We start from the raw sequence: 24,567 nt of genomic DNA on the forward strand, positions 1-24,567 counted from the left end.
AAAGGAAATCTTGACCTGTGAGATTATGCCTAATTTTCTGCAAATTTAAAAAGGACATAATAACCACTGTCTATGAGTGGGTAGAAACTCCTCTTTCTGTTTTAACAATATCGCTCTCTTGCTAGAAAAGTGAAGAATGCTAAAACCTGTCTTTGATTAGTGAATAGTTTTATGTTTAGGAATCTGGAAAAGCCAAACATTGCAATTACCAGACGTGGATTCAAATTAACCCCAAAAATGGTCGAAAAAGTTCTAAAAATATCAGTTCAATCTTTTTGCAATTTAGGGCCTGACCAAAATATATGTATCAAAGAGATACTGTAAATTTAATATTTATCACAGTCCGAGTTGATAATCTGGATAAATTCGAGCAAGTTTAACTTTGGAAAAATGTATGTTTTACGACCCAATGATGAGTCGTAAATCAAGCCCAAAATTGAAGTCCAAACTGAATGATTTTTTTTAGATCATTTAAATTTACCAACAATATCTCAGGAAAACAAAGATAACTTGGATGCTCCAATAATGCAAGAAGAATTGCAAAAGACAATATCTTTGTTACAGCCAGGTAAAGCCCCAGGCCCAGATGGAAATCCAGCGGAGTTTTACAAAACATTTTCCAAACAACTTGTCCCACATCTAAGCTTGGTATTGAATGACTCTTTTTGAGAAGGGGAACTACCTCCTTTTAGCAAGGCAGATATTTCTGTGATTTTTAAAAAAAGTCAAAGATTCAGAAGAATGCACCCTATGGACCGATCTCTTTACTTAATGTAGATATTAAGATATCAAAAGTTTTAACATATCAGTTACAGAATACCTTACAAGTAATAATTAATTTGGAACAGACAGGTTTTATTATAAACAGACATTCTGACAACAACATTCATAGATTATTGAACATTATATATTCACCCTCTACTCATAATTATGAATGTATTTTTTTTTTATCTTTAGAGGCTGAAAAAACATTCAACAGAGTGGAATAGGAATACTTATTCGCCACTTTAATAAAATTTAATTTTGGACCAGGTTTTATCCATTGGATAAAACTTTTATATTCATCTCCAATGGCCTCAATTCACATGAATTCCCAACAACTCAAATGTGGGTGGTCACCTTAGCCCATTTCTTTTCGATTTAGTGAGGGAACTACTAGCTATTGCTTTGCTAGCAAATCAAGATTTTACGAGTTTGTTAGAGGACCTATTGAACATAGGCTATCACTATATGTGGATCATCTTCCACTTTCTATTTCTATCCCCAAGATATCTATATCTAGCATATTGTTGGTAACTTTCACATTTTAGCAGATTCACAGGTTATAAACCTAACCTACTTAAGAGCGAACTACTACCATTGAAGAGTCCACTGGTTTTCTACTCTTAACCATTCATTCTAAATAGTGAATGAACAATTTAAATATTTAGGTATTATGATAACCAAGAACTTTAAAAATCTTTTCAAAGAAAATTTTACAGTCTTAGTTAATCAAACTCAATTAATTCACTTTCTTTCTTTGACTAAGATTGATTTGGTTAAAATGAATATTTTACCAAAATTTTTATATTTATTCCAATCACTACCAATATGTATTTCTACATCCTTTTTTTGATACATTGTGTCATATATATGGCAAGAAAAGAAACCAAGACTAAATAAAAGATATCTCCAGAAGACAAAAATTAATGGGGGGCTGGCGCTACCCAATTTTAGATTTTACTACTGGGCTATGAACATAAGGAATATGTTATTGTTGTTGCAATGTAAAAAGACAGATGACTGCCCTAACTGGATTGAGATGGAATTGAAATCCCTTAAAAACACTTCTTTATGCGCAGTTTTGGATCACCTATATCTCTCTCTCTATTCGAAAATTGTCAAAGAATTTAATAATGATACATACACTGAAGATTTGGAGTCAGGTTAGAAATTTTTTTTGAATTATGGGATTTATAATCACAAGTCCTATCCTATCTAATCATTTATTTCAACCTGCTATTTTAGATGGTAGTTTTCAAGAATGGAATCTTTTGGGCATTAAAAGTTTTAAGGATCTTTTGATACAACAACATTTCATATCTCTACAACAATTGATGATCAAATTTAATCTATCAAATAGACACTTTTTCAGGTATTATCAAATTCGACATTTAGTTTGTTCCAAGCTTTCAACATTTCAAATTCTTCCAGATCCAAATTTTATTGATCAACTTTTGAATTACAATTCATTCATAAAGGTATAATATCTGCCTTATATTCCATATTATTGAATATGAAAGCAATTTTGATAATTGGGATTAAAACTGAATTGGAGAAATATCTTAATATCCCTTTTTCAGACAAAGATTAGAACCAATATTTTAAATGGATCTAAAACTGCCAGGCAAGGCAAGTATATTAACAGAATCCAAAAACCAAAAATTCAGAAGTGTCAGATAAATACTCTGAGCTATTCTCATGCTTGCCCGCAATGAAGTGAAAAGGTGGCTTAATGCACAATTGGCACTTCCTTGGAACAAAGTAAAGTCTTTTGTGCACAAAGTATAATTTCAAACAATGAATAAGGCAATAAACAATGAGTAAGAAAGTAATTGACTAGAAAAATGGGCACACATAGATGAAATTTAAGTGTTTTGCAAATCACACACATTTAATAGGAAGAATGATGAACTATTATACCCTGGACATGCTCTCTTCTCCTTTCCATCAGGAGATAGCTCAAGAGAGTGAAAGTGTGCACCAACAGGCTTAAGGACAGTTTCTGCCCAGCAGTTATCATGTTTCTGAATGAACCCCACTACGAGGCTATCAAGCTAATTGATCTTTTTCCCCCTTGTCATTCTAAAAGCTGTAATTTGTGCTCTTCTACTTTATACAGCCATATGAATGTAAGAAGTAACCTCACAGAAGAATTCTTATTCTCACTGTTCTATATAAAATGTGACAAATATATTTTAAATAAACTGATTTCTGAATGTTCAAATGAGAATCATATATCAATTTTCCTTCTTCAGACCAGCTAAACTAAATTTGTATTGGCCTTAATTTTCAATATGCATAACACTGTCTTGACAGCTGATTGCTCATTGCTACAACTTAAATGTTCACTGAACACCACCCTCACCATTTACCACTTACTCTGAGCAGCAAATGATACATTATTCCTCAAAATAACTGTACATGTGGAGCATGGTACTGTTATTAAAATTGGCAATATAGAAAGTAAAAAGTCATAAAGTAGGATAATTCAAAGTAAAATAAATGCTGGAAATAGCATGGTCAAGCAGCATCTGTAGAGAAAGAAACGAGAAATAACATTTTAATTAGTGAATTAATGAAGGAAGGCTCAAACATTTACTGTTTTTCTTTCTCCACAGCTGAATATTTTGTTTTTATTTCAGATTTCTTGGATCTAGCCTTTTTATCCCTTCAAAAATTTCAAAGCTACTCATTGTAAAGATCATGCCTTCAAAGTGCACGATACAAGTTGGGAAAACAAACAATAATTTGCTATATATTGGAGAATAACATAACTTTAAACAAATTTCTCTCATGTTGCAAATCAAGGAACCAAATATTATAAACATTAATAAAATAACAGAACTTACCTATACTAGAGGTATAGTCCGTGGCACCAAAGATCAACTCCGGTGCCCGATAGTACCGTGAGCAGATATAAGAAACATTTGGTTCACCACGCACCAATTGTTTTGCACTGAAATAAAAATTTTGGGAAAAAAACTTTATGGAAATATGAAAATATCAAACAATTTATATTTCAAATATTAAACATTAAAATCAAAATAATCTGTGGTACAGGTACACGATCCTTTATCCGGACAACTAAAATCTGGAAAGCTCCAAAATCCAGCAAGTGGGGACCGGCGGTTGGGGGAGGTGGCCGAGGGACCGCAGTTGGGGGAGGCAGCCGAGGGATCGGCGGTCAGGGGAGGCGGCCGGGCGACCGTGGTCGGGGGAGGTGGCCGAGGGACCTCGGTTGGGGGAGGCGGCCAGGCGGCCGAGGGACTGGTGGCTGGGCGGCCGAGGGACCACGGTTGGGGGAGGCGGCTGAGGGACCGCAGTTGGGGGAGGCGGCTGGGCAGCCAAAGGACCGGCGGTCGGGGGAGACTGCCAGGCGGGCGGCCGAGGGACTGCGGTTGGGGAAGGTGGCTGGGCAACCGTGGTTGGGAGAGACAGCCGAGGGACTGCGGTCGGGGGAGGCGGCTGGGCGGTTGGGGGAGGTGGCCAAGGGCATGGAAAGGGGTGCGGGTGGATAAGGCAGCACAATTCAGGTGGGCTTTCCGAAATCCGAAAAAATCCGAAATTCGGAACAAACTGTCCCCCAAGGGTTCCGGATAAAGGATCGTGTACCTGTAGTTATAAATATAAAAGATTTAAAAAAAAATAAATGTTACTTTTACAAATACAAGGACGAACTCAATAGAGATTTTGTTTTCAACACCATTTCACCACTATTCCACACAACTCTCTAGAAGGGATGAAATGTGATCATACTATTGTACATCAGGAGGCACATGCTGCAGTTATTTCTGCAGATCAAATTCTTTAGTCTAGAGCAATGCAACGGCTTACAGACAGCAATAAACATATCTTGAGGAAAAATAAAATTACGATCTGAAGCAACATTGCTACATTAATTAATGCATTTACTTACTATAATTATTAGTGAACGTAAAAATTAAATTGAAGCCAAGGCTGGCTTCTTCTAAGCATCATTCCCTAACCCTATTTTTATTCATTCAAATGGTGAATTTTGGTGGAAAGGACTGAATGTATTGGCGATCTAATTATCTTTGAAAAGATAGCACTGAACAATCAATTTAAGTATTTATGGTGAGAGTATTCCCTCTCCACATTAGCATAGAAAAGGGAGTTCTCGAGTACTTAAACCCAGTGGCAAAGTACTATACCAGTTTTCTTCAGGATAATGTAAAACTTGGAGTAATTCTTTCAAACAAACAGAATTTGCATACCACTTGTGGTTATTAGGATTCACGGATTTTGGAGAAAATGCTGAAAATTTGTTCAGTAATGTAGTGATATAAAAGCTGCATTTTAATCACTCACCTTCCAAAGTCACAAAGTTTTAGCACAGCTGTGTCAGGATCAAGCAGCAGATTCTGTGGTTTAATATCCCGGTGGCAAATTCCAAAGGAATGGATGTATGCTAAACTCCGGAACAGCTGATACATATACAACTATATACAAAATGAATTCAAAAAATTGTAGTCAGAATTGGCCAATTAGGAATGGTTAGAAAAACTACATGTGTATTTTCATGGTACTGCAAATCCTTGATTATCAAATGTACAGTATATGACCGCCAATTTTTTAAAAAAAAGTGCTTCATTCTACTAATGACTGAAGATTAGCCAGCTGATCTGTTCTTGAAGATCCTGGTTGTGCACAGAATTTTAAAATGAGAGAAATGCATTTTTTACTTCTAATACAGGATGGCAGATAAGGCCTCAATTTAACATGTCAAAACGGGCACCTCAGGCAGATCTGCTTCAATTGCACAATTAATTGACAAGTTAAAGCACCGTGCAGTTCATTCCTTTGTCGATTGTACACTTTCTTCATTAAAAGGCTTGCAGATTCATGCCACTTCTGGTATTGGAACATAATCGTTCCAGGGTTATTAATGCAAAACTACCAAGTGAATAATTTAAACTGAAGTTACATTTACAATTCAGATGAAAATTGTGTCTGGGTAATAATCCCTTAATTGCTTTTATGAAGTGAGTGAATTCTGTCCTAAAAACTATGATAAAGGGTCGATTTGGTAAATAAAATCGTGTGTGCAATATAAATATCAGCTTTGCCTACATAATTCCCAATGTACTCTAATTTATAGCTTGATATTTGAAATAAAACATTCAAAAATGCTTGAAAGGCAATGATTAAACGTGAAAGTTCTGCAACACTATGAGCAAAATCAAACGAAATTTCACACAGGCAATTGGATCTTGTTTACTATCAACTAAGTGAATTTTGAATAGCCAGATTGTGTGTATCTACATGTGCATCTTATGCAATCACTTGCATGGCATATAGATGTCAGATTAAAGTAATTAATAAATGTTCAAGTGCCTGACCCAGCATTACAAATTTTTGCTACATGTTAAGGCAGAGAGTTGAGTCACAGGTCAAATACCAGGTTTAATCTTCAGGGAGTTGTAAAATGATCTCAGCTGGAATAATAAGAATGCTATTTAATCACTGTTCAGTTAAAAAGTAAAATGTGCCTATTTCAGCCCATCACTCGATAATTCCAAGGGAATAGAACAGCACTGAATAACTAATGATCATATAGTTCTAATGGCCAAGAAAGCAACAATCTATTACTTTCTGAAGAACTTAAAGCCTTCTGAAGGGCCTTCAAAATCCATGACCAGGTGGTATTCATGGAATTTCAGTTTACCAGCTGTAACAAGTTCTATACAATTGTATCCACTCGATAGAATTGTCAACAATTGAATTTTTGATAATCTTAGTTGCATTGGATTTCCTTTGTTTCAATTTTTTACCATTTCTTGTGCTTTTTTTAGGTCCAAAATCACTTTTCAAAGCTTGTTTATTGACTTGATTAATAATATTTTTGTAATTTTGTGTTTCTATTGGTACTGCATACAATTCTGCTACATTGTGTCACAAAAACACAGCATAACCCAAGGCAGCAAGGAGTTGAAGTGTTGATATATTGTTTTCTGGGTGTCACTAATCAAAATCTGCCAATTTTATCCAGCATACCATTGCCAAATTCCTAAATTGATTTTTCAGTTCCATGAGCTTGAATTTTAGTAACAGCCTCTTATGCAGGACTTTAATAGTTTACATAAAGGAATTTGATTAGAACATAGAACACTACAACACAATACAGGCCCTTTGGCCCTCGATGTTGTGCCTTATATATTCCTTAAAACAAAAAGTACTAAACCCTACCTACCCCATAGCCTTCTATTTTTCTTCCCTCCATGTGCCTGTCTAAGAATGTTTCAGCCTCCACCACCATCCCTGGCAAGGCATTCCAGGTACCCATAATCCAGAACTCCATTTTTCTCTACTTCAGGACCTCCCTTAGAAGTAATTTCAATAGCAAAACCTATTGTTTTCCTTTAAATCAAGATCTCTTTGTTGCAATGGTGAACAAGATACATCACTGGAGGCAGACATAGTCCAGGAAATATTTTCTTTGGTTTTCCTCAGCATGTAGCAAACCAACACACACTATTTTCTTGTCTAGAGTGACATGGTGTTGCACCACCCCAAAAAAAATACCTTTTACATCTAGCAAATCACACCCTCAAACACAAGCTGTCAAAAGATTCTGAATGACTGTGACATTTTGACATTTACACAAATTGAAAAATAATTGTTTTTAAAGTTTAGACATAGTATTCAAAGCTAAGTTTAAAAGCATCATTTCAATTAAATTAAAAGCTTAATTCGTAAAGACAAAAATGCAAATCATCCCACATCTTGCCCAGCATGAAACAATATCTAATTGCCATTATATACAACAACCCACCTTTCGTCCACTTACTTTTTGGGACATTGTTTTTAGGAAAACCCCTTCCTTGAAACATTACCAACATATTTTTACAAATAGCCCGACAAGTGTCTTTTTACCGCAGCTTTTCATTAAAAAAAAATATAACCCAATAAAACACACAACCTCAACCATACTGCTTGAACTGAGTACTTCTAGAAATATCATTATTTTGGCACTAGATCCCAGAAAAGAAACACTGAAAATAGCAGCATTTTTTTTAATTTATTTTTCTTATTGGCAGGTAAAAGCTAGAAACCAAATTTTTGGTAAAAACCTTCATTCTTCCACTTAAGCTTTGTTTTCGACTGCTTTGACCTCATTTACAAAAATGTCTGCAGTGCATGCTAAGATGATTAGCAACATTGACCAATTATCAGAAAACTACTGCTGTTCACAAGGGAAAGTCCAGCAACAATAGGAGAGAAGAACCATGAAAGCTAGAAACTAACTGATTATTTTTGCAAATTTATTGATCAATTATGCAATGGTTTTAAATACACAAATTTTACTGTATACATAATGCAATTGCTTGCTACAGTTGGATTCAAAAATTCACTACAGTGAAAAAAGCAGGACACAAGTTTTACAGAAAGCATAACAAAAATTATGAAAACTGCAACTGTTTCTATATTTTCAAAGTGTATAATGTCACAATTGCAGTAAAACAATTTTTTTTAACCAGAGTTTTAAATTGCTTTTCAAATCTATACTCTTCAGTTACAAATTATCAATATTGGGGGATGAAAAGGTATTCAAGAGAATTGAATTGCAAGCAGAACAAGTTTAAATTAAATTGACAGAACATATCATTACCCAAGAACCAGTGAACTTACTTGTTCAGAAATTTCATTTCATTTCTAGCATTGACCAACAATAAAACTTGCAATCTTTCAGAGACTTGGGTTCCTGCTGGATATCCAGATAGATCAACCTGCAACTGAATATCTCATCATCTTGCAGGGAAAACCAATCAAGTTATTCACCCCAACGCAAAGTTAATTTGACACAAATTAATAAACATTAAATTTCTTACTTTTACATAGATCGTTGGGAGTGTCTGCTTGGCTCGACTGTAATGTCTGGCAACTCTATACACAGTTTCCGGAACATAGTCTAGCACCAAGTTGAGGTACACTTCATCTTTCTAGAAAAGAAGACAAAGGGGTTGCAATTACTATTTCCACATAAACATCTATTGCAGTAGTTTTCAAACATTTCTTTGCACTCACATACCACCTTAAGTAATCCCTTACTAATGTAATGTAGATAAATATTGGGAGAAATTGGTAAAATTAGAGTAGGTTACATACACACACACACACATTTTAAAACAGATCTTATTTGAAATACTAAAGAATTCATATTCAGTGTATTTTACAGAAACCATGAGAATGCTATGCACTTTTCACATGTCGGTGCTAATTGAAACGATGTCACAAAATGAGTAGACCATTGACTTGGATTGGAGACACTTTGGCTGTTTGCAAGGATCTACAAAGTGTTCACAGAAAGGTCACTTCTGGGTTTTTGTTTACCTAAAACAACAGATGGGAGCGAGCAAAAGACTAAAGCTCCAGAGCGGCAGATGGCTGGAAGTGCTATCTGTCTGATGTTTCTCTTGGAATAAGGGGAACAGAAAGGAACTCTGTGCTAGCCTGAAAGAAAGAGGTTATCATCTGGAGAACCCTGATGGGCCAAGTTTCATCAGCAAGACATTGAGGTGACTAATGGTGGTACCTCAGTGGTGGAAATCCTGGAACAATAAATCTCTCTCCGCAAACCCTACGAGAACCTTCCTCAGCGGTAAACATTTACCTTTCAAGCACCAAAGCCCGGTGAACTTTATGCATGTTAAATTCTGTACACAGTATAAGAATTGCCTGCAACCAGTGAATTTGGAAGAATAAGAAGTGAGATTGAATTGTGAACCAAAGAACTTTTCTTAAATTTACACACACATCATACACCTGCGTTTAGAATTAGAAGGGGGTTAATTTGAGTTAGTTAAGTTAATAGAGATAAGTTAAAATTTGATTCTGTTTTCATGTTTAAAGATAATTAAAAGCAACTTTTGTTTAAGTAACCATTTGTCGTGGTGAATATCTATTGCTGCTGGGTTTTGGGGTTCTTTGGGCTCGTAACCCTAATCACAGAGCACCTATGACATAGGGATTACTTAAGGTGGTATGTGACTAGAAAGAAAGTTTGAAAATCACTGATCTATCAGATTACCCCACTCTTTTTTTGTGTTCATTTAACTGCATCAATTATTCAGTGCTGAATAAAGGACCACATTTGACAAACAGTAACAGCTCTACATGATTCTTGTACATTTCAGTAGCTAATTTAAAAAAAACACATTCAAATGTTCATTCACATGCACTTATTTTGAGAAAATGTCTCCAAAATCAAAGTGTGATCAAGAATAATATTCAAGAAAAACTGCATTTGTGCCAATGTCATTACTACTACTACAGAACATTTTTGATTATCTAAAATGCTCAGGTACGGACGTTTATCAGTTAACTGCACATTCCAGATATCTGAGAAATGGCCCTACGAAGCCCAGTTTAAGCAGAATACTTTTATCGGCCACCACCATCGCCAATCCTGCCCTGGAGCCAGAGTTCCACACTCTGAGCCACAACACCTCCCACCGCCATCACCAAACCTGCTCGGGAGCGAGAGTTCCCCGATCCAAGCCCCGACACTTCCCCACTGCCATCGCCGAACCTGCCCAGGAACCCAAGGTCCCTGCTCCTATCTCCTATATCTCCCAATGCTCTTGCTGAACCTGACCGGGAGCCCGAGGTCTCTGCTCCAATCTCAGCCCAGTAGCAACAGCATAATACTTGCATCAGCAGTTAAAATAACAACAAATAAGGGAAGGTTTTTCAAGCATGAAATAAAGGTAATTCTTACCAAAAAAAAAACACAACGTGATCTCTATTTACAAAAATAAGATAAATGTAGCAACATTCAAAATGGCACTAACAGCGCACCAGAGTCCCACTTGAGTACATGAGAATTCCGTTGGATTCAAAATGGTGCTATCAGCATGTCAGCGTCCCACTTGAGCAAGGCAGGTAGAAAATAAATCAACTTTTTTCCGACTTATGACGCCATGTTGCCGCCAAAATCTTTTTCCGAATAACTGAGAACTTCAGTAAGTGGTTTTTGGATAATCGGAAATGTACTGTACGATTTAAATGTTTTGAAAAATCACTCTGAACTTTCAAAATAAAATTCCTATTTACACCATTGTAACAGAATGGGTTTTTTTGGATAAAATATTAGGATCCCATCCTAATTTCTGCAAAAGAACATTAGTCAAGCAAATTATATTTAAAGAAACCACTCCTCCCAAGACCACAAGAAACAGCAGAGAGTTGAGACCTCAACTATCATAAAGTATTTTTAGCGCCTGGTAATGGATCACATTGGGCCCATTCCAGTATGCCTAGTGTCCAAACAGGTCCACAGATGATACAAAAGCTTTGACCCTCCACTCTGTCCTGACCCACATAGAGAACGAAATCTCATATGCCACATTCATTGACTTCAACTCAGCTTTCAACACGATCATACCTCAGAGGCTGAGCAGAAGGGGATAAACTGTCCTCGCTGGAACTCAACACCCCTCTCTGCAACTGGATCTTGGACTTTTGACCAAAAGACCCCAGTCATTTCTGGTTGGCAACAAAATCTCAAGTCCCATCACACTGAGCACTGGCACATCTCAGAGCTGGGTTGTGGTTCATGCTGCTGAATCATGACTGCACTGCTAGATTCAGTTCTAATAGAATCAAGTTGTCCTCATGGGCAAAAATAATGTCAGTCGACAAAGAGGAGGTTGGTAAGTTCATCAAATGGTGCAAGAACAACAACCTGAGTCTCAATGTGGGTAAGACAAAGGAGATGATTGTGGACTTCAGGATAAAGGTTGACCGCTCTCCACTGCAGATCAACGCTTCATTATGGAGAGAGTTGAGAACACAAAGTTCCATGGTGTACATATAGTGGACAACCTATCCTGGATCCACAACTCCTCATTAGTCAGGAAGGTGTAACAGTTTGAGGAGGGCAAGGCTACCAGCCCCCATCTTGACAACATTTTATTAGAGAACAAATTAGTGTGTCTTGTCTGGCTGGACCTTTGTGTGATGTTGTGGCTGAAAAGCATCAGCCTGAAAGTCAACAAAGAGGATCATAAAACAGCCTTCTTTTCCTCTTTTGATGACATTCATTGGGAATGTTGTAGAGCTCAAATAATTATCGAGGATCCCTACCATCCATCACACAGATCTTTGACCTCCTACCATCAGGTCGGACGTACAGGATTATCAAAATTAGGCCTCCCAGGCTGGGAAATAACTTTTGCAGGCTGTAACTTTGGGTCTCTTATTAATGAAATTGAGTAAATTATTCCAGAATACTTATACATAAATATGTATGTTTTTGATCATTATGTGCAGTGTGAGAAATGTATTGTGCGCATGTCTGTACACCATGGTTTGGAGAAACGCTGCTTTGTCTGGTTGCATATGTACAGTCAGATGATTATAAACTTCAACACAGCTCAGGCCATCGTGCAAATCAACCTACCATCCATCAACTCAGTCGACAACCCCCGCTGCCTGGGTAAAACTACCAATGTGGAAAAAGGTCCTATCTACCTCAAAAGACAATAGGTGCAGGAGTAGGCCATTTGGCCCTTTGAGCCAGTACTGCCATTCATTGTGATCATGGCTGATCGCTTTGATATATATCCATTTACTGTCACTTTCGCCAATGGCCCCTTATATAATGCTTTAATCCAGTTCATATATTTCTCTGGTAAACTGAATTTTTGTAGTATTTTGAATAAATAATTCCATTCTACTCTGTCAAAGGCCTTCTCTGCGTCTAAAGCAACTGCTACTGTTGGAGCTTTATTTCCTTCTACTGCATGAATTAAGTTAATAAATTTACAAATATTGTCTGTTGTTCGTCTTTTTTTAATAAATCCAGTTTGGTCTAGATTTACTATTTTTGGTACATAGTCGGCTAATCTGTTTGCTAATAGTTTAGCTATTATCTTATAATCTGTGTTAAGTAAAGATATTGGTCTATATGACGCTGGTGCGAGTGGATCTTTCCCTGTCTTTGGTATTACTGTAATTATTGCTGTTTTGCATGAATCTGGTAAGCTTTGTGTTTTATCAATCTGGCTGATTACTTCCAGGAGGGGAGGAATTAATAAATCTTTAAATGTTTTATAGAATTCTATTGGGAATCCATCCTCTCCTGGTGTTTTATTATTCGGTAGTTTTTTTTTATTATCTCTTGTATTTCTACTATTTCAAATGGTTCTGTTAATTTATATTGTTCCTCTATTTGTAATTTTGGTAGTTCAATTTTAGTTAAAAATTCATCTATTTTGTCTTCTTTCCCTTCGTTTTCAGTTTGGTATAATTGTTCATAGAATTCTCTGAAGTTTTCATTAATCTCCGTTGGATTATATGTGATTTGTTTGTCTTTTTTCCTTGATGCCAATACCATTCTCTTAGTTTGTTCTGTCTTAAGCTGCCATGCTAGAATTTTGTGCGTTATTTCTCCTAGTTCATAATATTTGTTTTGTCTTCATTATGTTCTTCTCCACCTTATATGTTTGTAGTGTTTCAGATTTTATTTTTTTATCTGCCAATTCTCTTCTTTTAGTTGTGTCTTCCTTCATTGCTAATTCTTTTTCTATATTTGCTATTTCCCTTTCCAACTGCTCTGTTTCCTGATTGTAGTCCTTCTTCATCTTGGTTACATAACTTATTATTTGCCCTCTGATGAACGCTTTCATTGTGTCCCATAGTATAAACTTATCTTTCACTGATTCTGTATTTATTTCAAACTACATTTTAATTTGTCTTTCAATGAATTCTCTAAAATCCTGCCTTTTAAATAGCATGGAGTTTAATCTCCATCTATACATTCTTGGAGGGATGTCCTCTAACTCTATTGTCAATATCAGGGGTGAGTGGTCCGATAATATTCTAGCTTTATATTCTGTTTTTCTTACTCTGTCTTGCATGCGAGCTGATAACAGGAATAGGTCTATTCTTGAGTATGTTTTATGTCTACCCGAATAATATGAATATTCCTGTTCCTCTGGGTGTTGTTTCCTCCATATGTCCAAAAGTTGCATTTCTTGCATCGATTTAATTATAAATTTGGTTACTTTGTTCTTTCTGTTAGTTTTTTCCCCAGTTTTATCCATGTTTGAATCCAAATTAAGGTTGAAATCCCCTCCTATTAGTATGTTCCCTTGCGTGTCTGCTATCTTCAAAAAAATATCTTGTATAAATTTTTGATCTTCTTCGTTAGGTGAATATACATTGAGTAAATTCCAAAACTCCAAATATATCTGACATTTTATCATTACATATCTCCCTGCTGGATCTATTATTTCCTCTTCTATTTTAATTGGTACATTTTTACTGATTAATATAGCTACTCCTCTAGCTTTTGAATTATATGACGCTGCTGTTACATGTCCTATCCAATCTCTCTTTAATTTCTTGTGCTCCATTTCAGTTAAATGTGTTTCTTGCACGAATGCTATATTAATTTTTTCTTTTTTCAGTAAATTTAGCAGTTTCTTCCTTTTGATTTGGTTATGTATTCCATTAATATTTAAAGTCATATAGTTCAACATAGCCATTTCATACTTTGTTTATCTTTCCTTTCCGTTTCGTCATTATCACCTTTCCTTCTTATCCATTTCTGCTTTCTTGTTTTGAACACTTTATAAGACAACATTTCTAAAAGATCAAACATTTCTCTTATTCTCCTATCTAAAATTTCTTTAACCCCACTATCCCCTCCCCTTCCTGAGTTGCCCTTTATCCCTTGTTGGGCAACCACATCTCCCCTCTCCATTTGGATTTGCGAATTCACTCGCAAGTGTCAACTGATTTCGCAGTGACCGTAACTCCTCCCCACCCAGCCCCCCCCAGAAAAGATTTTAATTTTCATATATAACAAAGGTCACTCTCTTAATTCCCTCATGATCATGGCTGATCATCCACAATCAGTACCCCATTCCTGCTTCTCCCTATATCCCTCGACTCCGCTCTCTTTAACAGCTCCATCTAACTCTTTCCTGAAAGCATCCAGAGAATTGCCCTCCACTGCTTTCTGAGACAGAGAATTCCACAGATCCACAACTCTCTGTGTGAAAATGTTTTTCCTCAACTTTGTTCTAAATGACCACCCCTTATTCTTAAACTGGGGCCTCTGGTTCTCGACTCCCCCAACATTGGGAACATGTTTCCCATCCCCTTAATAATCATATATGTTTCAATCCAGTGCCTTCTCATCCTTTTAAATTCAAGTGTATACAAGCCCAATCACTCCAATCTTTCAATATATGACAGTCCCACCATCCCAGGAACCAATCTCATGAATCTATGCTGCACTCCCTCAATAGCAAGAATGTCCTTCCTCAAATTTGGAGACCTAAACTGTACACAATACTCCTGGTGTGCTCTCACCAGGGCCCTTTACAACTGCAGAAGGACTTCTCTGCTCCTGAACTCAACTCCCCTTGTTATGGAGGCCAACATGCATTAGCTTTCTTCACTGCCTCCTGTACCTGCATGCTTACTTTCAGTGACTGATGAACAAAAACATCTCAATATCATTGTTCTTCCCCTTTTCCTACACCATTCAAATATTAATCTGCCTTCCTGTTCTTGCCACCGAAGTGGATCACCTCACATTTTTTCATATTAAACTGCATCTGCCATGCATCTGCCCAGTCACCCAACCTGTCCAAGCCATCCTGCATTTTGATAACATCCTCCTCACAATTCACAATGCCACCCAACTTTGTATCATCTGCAAATTTGCTAATGTTACTTTTAATCCCTTCATTTGAATCATTAATGTATATCGTAAATAGCTGAAGTCCCAGCACTGAGCCTTGCGGTACCCCACAAGTCACTGCCTACCATTCTGAAAGGGTCTTGTCAATTCCTACTCTTTGTTTCCTGTCTACCAACCAATTTTCTACCCTATTCCTAATACAATGTGCTCTAATTTTACCCACCAATCTCCTTTGTGGGACCTTATCAAAGTCCAGGTACCCTACAACCACTGGCTCTCCCTTGTCCATTTTCATAGTTACATCCTCAAAAAATTCCAGAATATTAGTCAAGCATGATGTACCCTTCGTAAATCCATGCTAACTTGGACCGATCATGTTACCACCCTGATTTTCCCAGTCTACCTGCATGTTGAAATCTCCTTTAACAACCATAGCATTACCTTTACAACATGCCAATTTTAACTCTTGATTCAACTTTCACCCTATATCCAGTCTACTGTTTGGGGGCCTGTAGATAACTCCCATTAGGGTCTTATTGCCCTTACAAATTCTCAGTTCTGTCCATTCTGACTCTACATCTCCTGATTCTACGTCACCCCTCGCAAGGGGCTGAATTTCATTCCTCACAAACAGAGCCACCTCATCGCATCTGCCCACCTGTCTATCCTTTCGATAGGATGTATAACTTTGAATATTCATTTCCCAACCTTGGTCCTCTTGCAGCCAAGTCTGTTATTCCTACAACATGATACTTGCCAATTTCCAAATGTGCCTCAAGCTCAACACTTTGTTATACTTTATGCATTCATTTATAATACTTTTAAACCATTACTCCCCTCCCCTTTCATATCGATTCCTATTGCACTTGGGCATTCTCTCCGATCCCTTCCTGAGCTTTCTGCCCTGATAATTCTATTGTCTTTCTTAACTTTTCTTATTCTCTTTCCCTTTAACTCCATCCTTATATTTCAAGTTCATCTTCTCCCCTCCACTACTTAGTTTAAATACACCTGTGTAGCAGTGGCAAACCTGCCTGCCAGAATTTTGGTCCCCTGCCTGTTCAGGGACAACCCGTCTCTTTTGTACCCCAAAACAGATCCCAGTGGATCCCAGTGGAAGCTAAATCTCTACTTCCCGCACCAGCTCCTCAGCCACACATTCAGATGCCCTATCTCCCTGTTCCTACTTTACACAAAAGAGTCTGGAAAAACAACCAACTGAAAAACCTCACAAAGATTAGCGTATACAGAGCCGTTGTCATTCCCACACTCCTGTTCGGCTCCGAATCATGGGTCCTCTACCGGCATCACCTATGACTCCTAGAACGCTTCCACCAGCGTTGTCTCCGCTCCATCCTCAACATTCATTGGAGCGACTTCATCCCTAACATCAAAGTACTCGAGATGGCAGAGGCCGACAGCATTGAATCCACGCTGCTGAAGATCCAACTGCACTGGGCAGGTCACGTCTCCAGAATGGAGGACCATCGCCTTCCCAAGATCGTGTTATATGGCGAGCTCTCCACTGGCCACTGAGACAGAGGTGCACCAAAGAAGCAGTACAAGGACTGCCTAAAGAAATCTCTTGGTGCCTGCCCCATTGACCACCGCCAGTGGGCTGATCTCGCCTCAAACTGTGCATCTTGGCGCCTCACAGTTCGGCGGGCAGCAACCTCCTTTGAAGAAGACCGCAGAGCCCACCTCACCAACAAAAGACAAAGGAGGAAAAACCCAACACCCAACCCCAACCAACCAATTTTCCCTTGCAACCGCTGTAACCGTGTCTGCCTGTCCAGCATCGGACTTGTCAGCCACAAACGAGCCTGCAGCTGACGTGGACATTACCACTCCATAAATCTTCGTCCGCGAAGCAGAGCCAAAGAGACTTTCACCAACACAACAAACTGGAAGCAAACCAGAGATGATCACCCTGGAGGTCCTGCTTTTCAGCTTTTTTCTAAATTCTCTAAAGTAACTCTGCAGAATTTCTTTCCTCTTCTTCCTGGTGTCATTTGTGCTAACATGCACTACCAGTTCCGACTGTTCACCTTCACCCTTGAGGATGCCCTGTAATTGGTCCTTAAATCCTGCCTGTGGCCACAGAAATCCCTTTCTGTAACTCTCACAATGGAGTCCCCCACTACCATGGCACTGTCTGATTTCTGAATCCTCAACTTTGCTTCAACACCAATTTTTGATTCGCAGACCTGTCCGCCTATCAAACTGGCAGTGTCTTCTGTCCCAACGACTTCTAAGAGGGTGAACTTGGTTTCAAGAGATATATCCCCTGCGGTCTTCTGTACTCCAAGTATCCATCCCTTCCTCATTGTTGTCTCCTTTTCTCTTCCAGTATATTTGGTATTACAATCTCACTGTGGTCCTGTCCAGAAAACTCTTGTTTTCTCCAGTGCCTCAACATAGTCCTTCAGGAGCTGAATATAGACAACACTTTCCACAGTTGTATCATATATCACATTCTCTTTTTCTTCATTTCAAAAAGACTTCCACTTCCAGATTTTGTTACACTACACTCTGCATTTTCATTTTTCTACATCACAACTTGCTATTTTTAAGTATGGGTTGACTTGCCTGAATAGCATGAAAAAATGTTTCACTGTATTTTAGTATATGGATCAATAAAAATTCAACATTTGTTTCCATCAAATAGATTAGTAAGCGCACAGTAACAAAAATGTTAGATATATAGTAGATTTAATGACCTTTGGAAACAATTTGAAAATATACGCAGTTGGTTAATGCCCACAATTATATTCTTAAAAATATAGTATCTTGAAAATAAAGTTTCCATCAAGGAGAAACATTTAGAATCAAAAGCTACACTATTCTAGAAAATGCACTAGCAAATTAAAATAATTGAAAATAAAAGAAAGGTTAACGATCAGCATTTGACATTTTGTTGGCACTGGGATGGCCCATAATATAATCCAGCCACAACTATCATAATTAGGAATCTAATTTGCTTTTCATCTCTAGTCATAAAATCTCCAGTAAAATGGATGGACACAACAGATTCTACTTCAGGATTAACTCTGCATATAATCCATAAACAGATGTCCTAATCTATGTGATGGAGTCTACCAGCAAGTTTGCATCCCACTGCCCGAACTCCACAAATTTGTCAGATGAAATATTTCAGCAGGTTTAGGCCCAAGTAAAATGACAGCAATTTGGTGCAGAACTGCTAACCTTAAATCTAGAACTTTAATTTGAGACAAATTGCATCTTAAAAAATATTCATAATACATTTGCATGGCATTTACTAAAAACTACATGACACGTTCTGACTGACAATATATTCTCTTATCTAAACTAAAATGTTGAGAACAGGAGCCAGGATGGATACTGGTTAAATGGGTAAAATGGAAAGGCCAATTTAAAATTGTCAAAAAAAACTATTAATAAAACCAAAAGAATCCCATTAATAATTCATATTTCCTGTGCCTTATCCTATTAGCTCTGGCAAACTAATATTGGTGGGTATTAAAATTGGACGTAATAATTTAGTCTCCCTGTTATCCTGAATTTGATCTGCAACTTAGATGTTTATACAGGTACTCCTCTACTTGTGATGGGGTTACATTCCAACAAACCCATTGTAAGTCAAAAAAGATTACAGGCATACCTTGTATAACACCGACACCGCTGTATCAGTCCCCAAACTGATCCCACTGCCCTGTTCTCTACCAACAGCATATCAGTCCCCACACTGATCCTTCTGCCCACAGCCCTTTATCATTCCCATCACTGGTCACTGTGCCCCGCTCTCTCCCGACAGGGTTTTTTCAGTTCCCCTACCGATCCCACTGGCCCACTCTCTCCCCACAGCCCATTATCATTACCAACACTAATCCCACTTCCCAGCTCTTCCCCAACAGCACTGTATTAGTCCCCACACTGATGCCACTGCCCTACTCTCAACACTGATCCCGCTGCCCAGCCCTCCCCTGACTGCGCTGCATCAATTTCCACACTGATCCCGCTGCTCCGCTCTCTCCTGAGAGCGCTGTATCGGTCCCTACAAGCTTTCCGACTGAAGTAAAAGTGATTGACCAAAGAGGCTACAATAAAATAAATGATGAGATTAGTGTAAGAGGGTCTACATCACCTAAAATGCCTTTGATTCAAAATCCTCACATCTTTTTTCAAAGGATAATCAATTTTTGAATAATTAATTTTGTAAGGGGATTATAAATGTTGAAGATTATTACGAAAGGGGTCAATTAATGTCATTTGAGCAATTAAGAAATACATATGGTACAACTCATAACACCCTTTTTTGCGATTTTCAATTAAGAGCATATTTGAGGGATAAGTTAGGATCAACCATGTTGTTGCCTAGTTGTACTGAATTAGAAGTTAATAGGAGAGTAATTGTTAAAAAGTTTATTTCTATGATATATTCTTTATGACAAGTAGGAACTCCCAAACAAGAAATTCATAACTCCAGTCAAAGATGGGAAACAGATCTACATGCTGTAATTAATGAACAAACATGAGCAGATTTATGGAGGGATTGTATGACCAATACTATTAATGTAAGATATAGATTAGTCATATTTTACTTACATATCTTGCACCACAAAAATTGAATAGATTTAAATCAGATTTACCAGATCAATGTTTTAGGTGTGATAAACATGTAGGAACTTTCTTGCATTCAACTTGGTCTTGTCTCTTTTGGGCAGTCTTACGAAATTTTTTTGGAACAAGTTACAGGGATTGGTTTTTTTTTTTGCCAAGTTTATTTTATTAAAAAATATCAAAGGAATGAGATGTAAATTAAAACTATCAATACACCAATTGGAATTTGTTAAATTAGCATTAGCAGTGGTGAGGAAATGCATTGCAGTCATTTGAAAATCTGATATATTTTTAGGTATGCCAAGATGGCATGCAGAAATTCAAAGTTGTATTCCTTTGGAAAAAAATTATATTTAGCTTGAGAAATAAGTATGCTGTTTTTGAAAATTTGGTACCCACATACCCAAATATTAGGATTTAATTTGTAATAACGTCCACTCTATGCTTCTAGACCTGTAAGATTCTCCTCTGAATTGTAATTAAGAACTTTTATATATGTGTGTTAGACGCCATCTTTGTGCAATCCTAAAAATTTATTGTCTATACTTATATAGCTATATTATAGCTTTTATATTATCTGTTCTGAGGGAGGGGGTTAAGGGGTTTTTGGGGTAGGGGTGAATACCATCAAATATATAATTTTAATTTCTTTTGGAACTGGTAATAATTATATGAATTTTAATTACTGGATGTATGGAAAAACTTTAAAATATAAAAAAAAACAAGGAGGCTACAATAAAATGTTTATTGGAAAAATCAACAATGCTTACGATGACCTGACTTTATTTTATTACATAAAAGTAAATAACGACAGTCACGGTATTGTACCATCGAAACTTCGGAAAATCATAAGTTGAACCACTGTGAGTATGGGAGCTCCTGTATATGTAAGAGTTTTGGATATTTAGCTTAATTTTGAGAGGAAGATCTTGACTAACCAAGAGAACGTGGAGAAAGTGAATTCAACAAAAGCATGGATGAAAGCTTCAACAGGGAACAAGCTCTTGTTGGATGGAAATGACTGACCTCCATGTTGAAATAAGAACGCAATGATGACGATTCATTGTCAGATGCACAAGTACAATGCACAGATCCACCAAAATTCTTCTTGCTGCTGCCAAACTGATATGCAAGATACATCAACAATTGTGTAAAAAGAGACAATAAATGTTAAATAATAGATAAATATTCAGTTAACATTAGTACAAGAAAAAAAGTGACATTTCAGTAGTGCAGCCAGATCTTTTAATGAAAGCACAATGAAATGCTGGAAGAACCTAGCCAGTCTTTCAGGTCCAGAGGAGACAAAAGCCCCTTTCATGCTGACAACCTACTAAATAGGCCACTAAATGACCCATGTTGCAGTACTGGATGAGCCATGAATTCCCTGGTTCATGTGGATATCGTAGATCTAAGGGGGGGGGGGGGGGGGCAGGCAACCTCCAGTGGTGACATTCCAAGTGACATATTACGCACTTGCAGGGCAGTGAAATCATAGGGGAATAAATTACAAACGCATTTAATGTATAAAAGACCATGAGAAAATCTACTGTAGTGGGCTTCACTGTTCAAACTGAGGACAAATCCACAAACCAGCTTGTCATTATTCCCTAAACAAGAGTAATAACTATTTACCAAGCATTTACATTGTATTAGGTATTATAAGTAATCTTGAGATTATTTAAAGCACAGGTACATGCTGTTAGCCCCACCAGCTGTTCTGTGACAGCTCCACCAGCCGTCCTGTGAAATATAACTGTACTGATATTAACTACCAGACTAATGTGCACACAAAGCCACTAACGTTACCTCCGAGTTAACTCGGCCAGGCTCTGACACAACCCACTATCAAGTAACAGAATCCAATTGATTTTTACCCCCCCCCCACCCCCGCCCCCGCCAGTCCAGTTGGGAGCATTCACACTGCTTGGTGACCCGCTAAATACCCACCAAATTATCCAGTTCAACTAATGTTATTTGGCAATGTGAGAGGGGCTAGAAATATATTGCCAACGTTTCAGGCCTGAGCCCTTCTTCAAGGAATAAGCAGAATGAGCAAAAACAAAACCCAGGAAATCTCAGAAAACAGACAGTACTGAGTGGGGGAGGAATCCAGGCGAAGATTAGGTGTTCATTGGATATGCTAAGGGGAGAAGTGATGATGGAGTATGTCTGTGCAAAAGGAGACGGGGGGGGGGGGGGGGGGGAAGAGAGGAGGAGAGAAGAGAGAGAGAGAGAGAAGGCTATAGGGGCAGAAATGGGTGGGGGGTGGGGTTAACGAAAGCCAGAGGTTGATATTAATGTAATCTGGTTGAAGGATACCCAGCCAGAAGATGAGGTGCTGTTCCTCCAATTTGCGGGTAATCTCAGTCTGGAAGTGCACGTCAGCAATTGAAATTGGTGGCTATTGTGTCAGAAAGAGCTGAGGTGCTCCACACAAAGCGATCTCCCAGTCTGCACCCAGTCTCTCTGATGTAAAGGAGAACCGGATGCAGTAGATGACCCTTGCAGGTTCATGAGTGAAATGTTATTTCACTTGGAAGGACTAAATGGGGTTCCGAATGGTGGCGAGAAGGTTTTGGTGCAATTGGAACATCTCCTGCGGTTGTAGAGATAGGTACCATGGGGACGATTGGTAGGGAGGGAGGAGAGAATATATGTCTAGTGGTGGGATCATGTAATAGGTGGTGGAAATGGCAGAGGGGGATGTGTTGGATGTGGAGGTAGGTGACGACATGAGGAATCCTATCCTTGTTGCATGTGGGGGGCAGAGTTGATGGTGGTAGAGGGAAAGTCACATTGTTTGAAGGAGAACATCTATGATGATCTGGCATGGAAGTCTTTGTTCTGGGTGCATATGTGATGGAATTGAGAGAATGGAATAGAATTCTTACAGGGACAGGGAGCAGTTTATGGTAAGGATAGTATGTGGAGGATCAAGAGTTGGATAGCCATTGAAAAAAAATGCTGTTCTTAACGCTGGATGTTAATAATGGATGGGAGATTGGTGTCAGTAATGGTCTTGGCTCAGTTTACCTCTCTCTGCAGCCTTCTGCGCATTCATGTTTCCAAACCAAATCCTTTGATGCGGTCAGGATCTGGTATTGGTTGACAATGTAATGAAATGAATGTGTTGTGTATAAGAACTAAGATGTTATTATAACCGTATTATTGAGTAGACTTTTAAATAATTGCTGTGAATTACTAAGAAATGGGGATTGGGACACTCACCTCACACAGACAGGTCAATATTCCAGACAACTATCCATTATCACCTCTTCCATAAAGCTATCTCCTGGTCCTCTACACAATAACGCAACGGCACCACAAGCTTGTCAAACAAAATGTGGAAACATCAAAAGCCTGCAGAACAGACCAAGATGGCTTTGCTTCAGCGTCTGGAATTCAACTAACTTGGTTCAAAATAATGAATATGGAGATCACTGGGGAAGCAACATTTACATGTCCAAAAGCCAGACTTTGGCTTGGCTTCGCGGACGAAGATTTATGGAGGGGTAATGTCCACGTCAGCTGCAGGCTCGTTTGTGTCTGACAAGTCCGATGCAGGACAGGCAGACACGGTTGCAGCGGTTGCAAGGGAAAATTGGTGGGTTGGGTGTTGGGTTTTTCCTCCTTTGTCTTTTGTCAGTGAGGTGGGCTCTGCGGTCTTCTTCAGAGGAGGTTGCTGCCCGCCGAACTGTGAGGCGCCAAGATGCACAGTTTGAGGCGAGATCAGCCCACTGGCGGTGGTCAATGTGGCAGGCACCAAGAGATTTCTTTAGGCAGTCCTTGTACCGATTCTTTGGTGCACCTCTATCACGGTGGCCAGTGGAGAGCTCGCCATATAACATAATCTTGGGAAGGCGATGGTCCTCCATTCTGAAGCCATGACCTACCCAGCACAGTTGGATCTTCAGCAGCGTGGATTCGATGCTGTCGACCTCTGCCATCTCGAGTACTTCGACGTTAGGGATGAAGGCGCTCCAATGTTGAGGATGGAGCGGAGACAACGCTGGTGGAAGCGTTCTAGGAACTGTAGGTGATGCCGGTAGAGGACCCATGATTCGGAGCCAAACAGGAGTGTGGGTATGACAACGGCTCTGTATACGCTAATCTTTGTGAGGTTTTTCAGTTGGTTGTTTTTCCAGACTCTTTTGTGTAGTCTTCCAAAGGCGCTATTTGCCTTGGCGAGTCTGTTGTCCATCTCTATGTCGATCCTTGCATCCGATGAAATGGTGCAGCCGAGATAGGTAAGCCAGAGTAACACTCTCTTAAAGGACCCTTTTTATCATGTCTGCCACGATTCCATATCTTTTAATTATAGAAAGACAATTCAATGGTAACCATTTTCCTGTCTTTAGAAATAAGCAAACACTGACTGTAACAACTCAGCTTGAAACAATCCCCTCAAAGGAATGGTTACTTAATCAAATGCAGCAAAATGCCTTCAATATTGTACTCTAACCTTGTACTTTGAATGAGGTTCAACAGTATTAGGGAGGTGACCTTGTCTACCCAACCCTAAT

The 24,567-nt window shown here is 38.4% G+C and overlaps 1 protein-coding gene across 5 annotated transcripts in view; it reads right to left on the minus strand.

Annotated features, from left to right (window-relative positions):
* gsk3ba (glycogen synthase kinase 3 beta, genome duplicate a) overlaps window positions 1–24,567 on the minus strand; it is a 154,172-nt gene that overhangs the window by 32,268 nt on the left and 97,337 nt on the right. For 4 of the 5 annotated variants that reach the window (XM_069888495.1, XM_069888498.1, XM_069888496.1 and 1 more), the window contains 4 exons: window positions 21,068–21,163; window positions 8,613–8,723; window positions 5,092–5,222; window positions 3,612–3,718 (listed from right to left, as the gene is read on the minus strand). In XM_069888495.1, coding sequence (XP_069744596.1) covers window positions 3,612–3,718; window positions 5,092–5,222; window positions 8,613–8,723; window positions 21,068–21,163 — 445 coding nt within the window. The remainder of the gene's footprint in view (window positions 1–3,611; window positions 3,719–5,091; window positions 5,223–8,612; window positions 8,724–21,067; window positions 21,164–24,567) is intronic. The other variant, XM_069888499.1, reaches the window with a different exon arrangement.

This window comes from Narcine bancroftii, chromosome 7, assembly GCF_036971445.1.
Source record: "Narcine bancroftii isolate sNarBan1 chromosome 7, sNarBan1.hap1, whole genome shotgun sequence".
Taxonomy (NCBI): Eukaryota; Metazoa; Chordata; class Chondrichthyes; order Torpediniformes; family Narcinidae; genus Narcine; species Narcine bancroftii.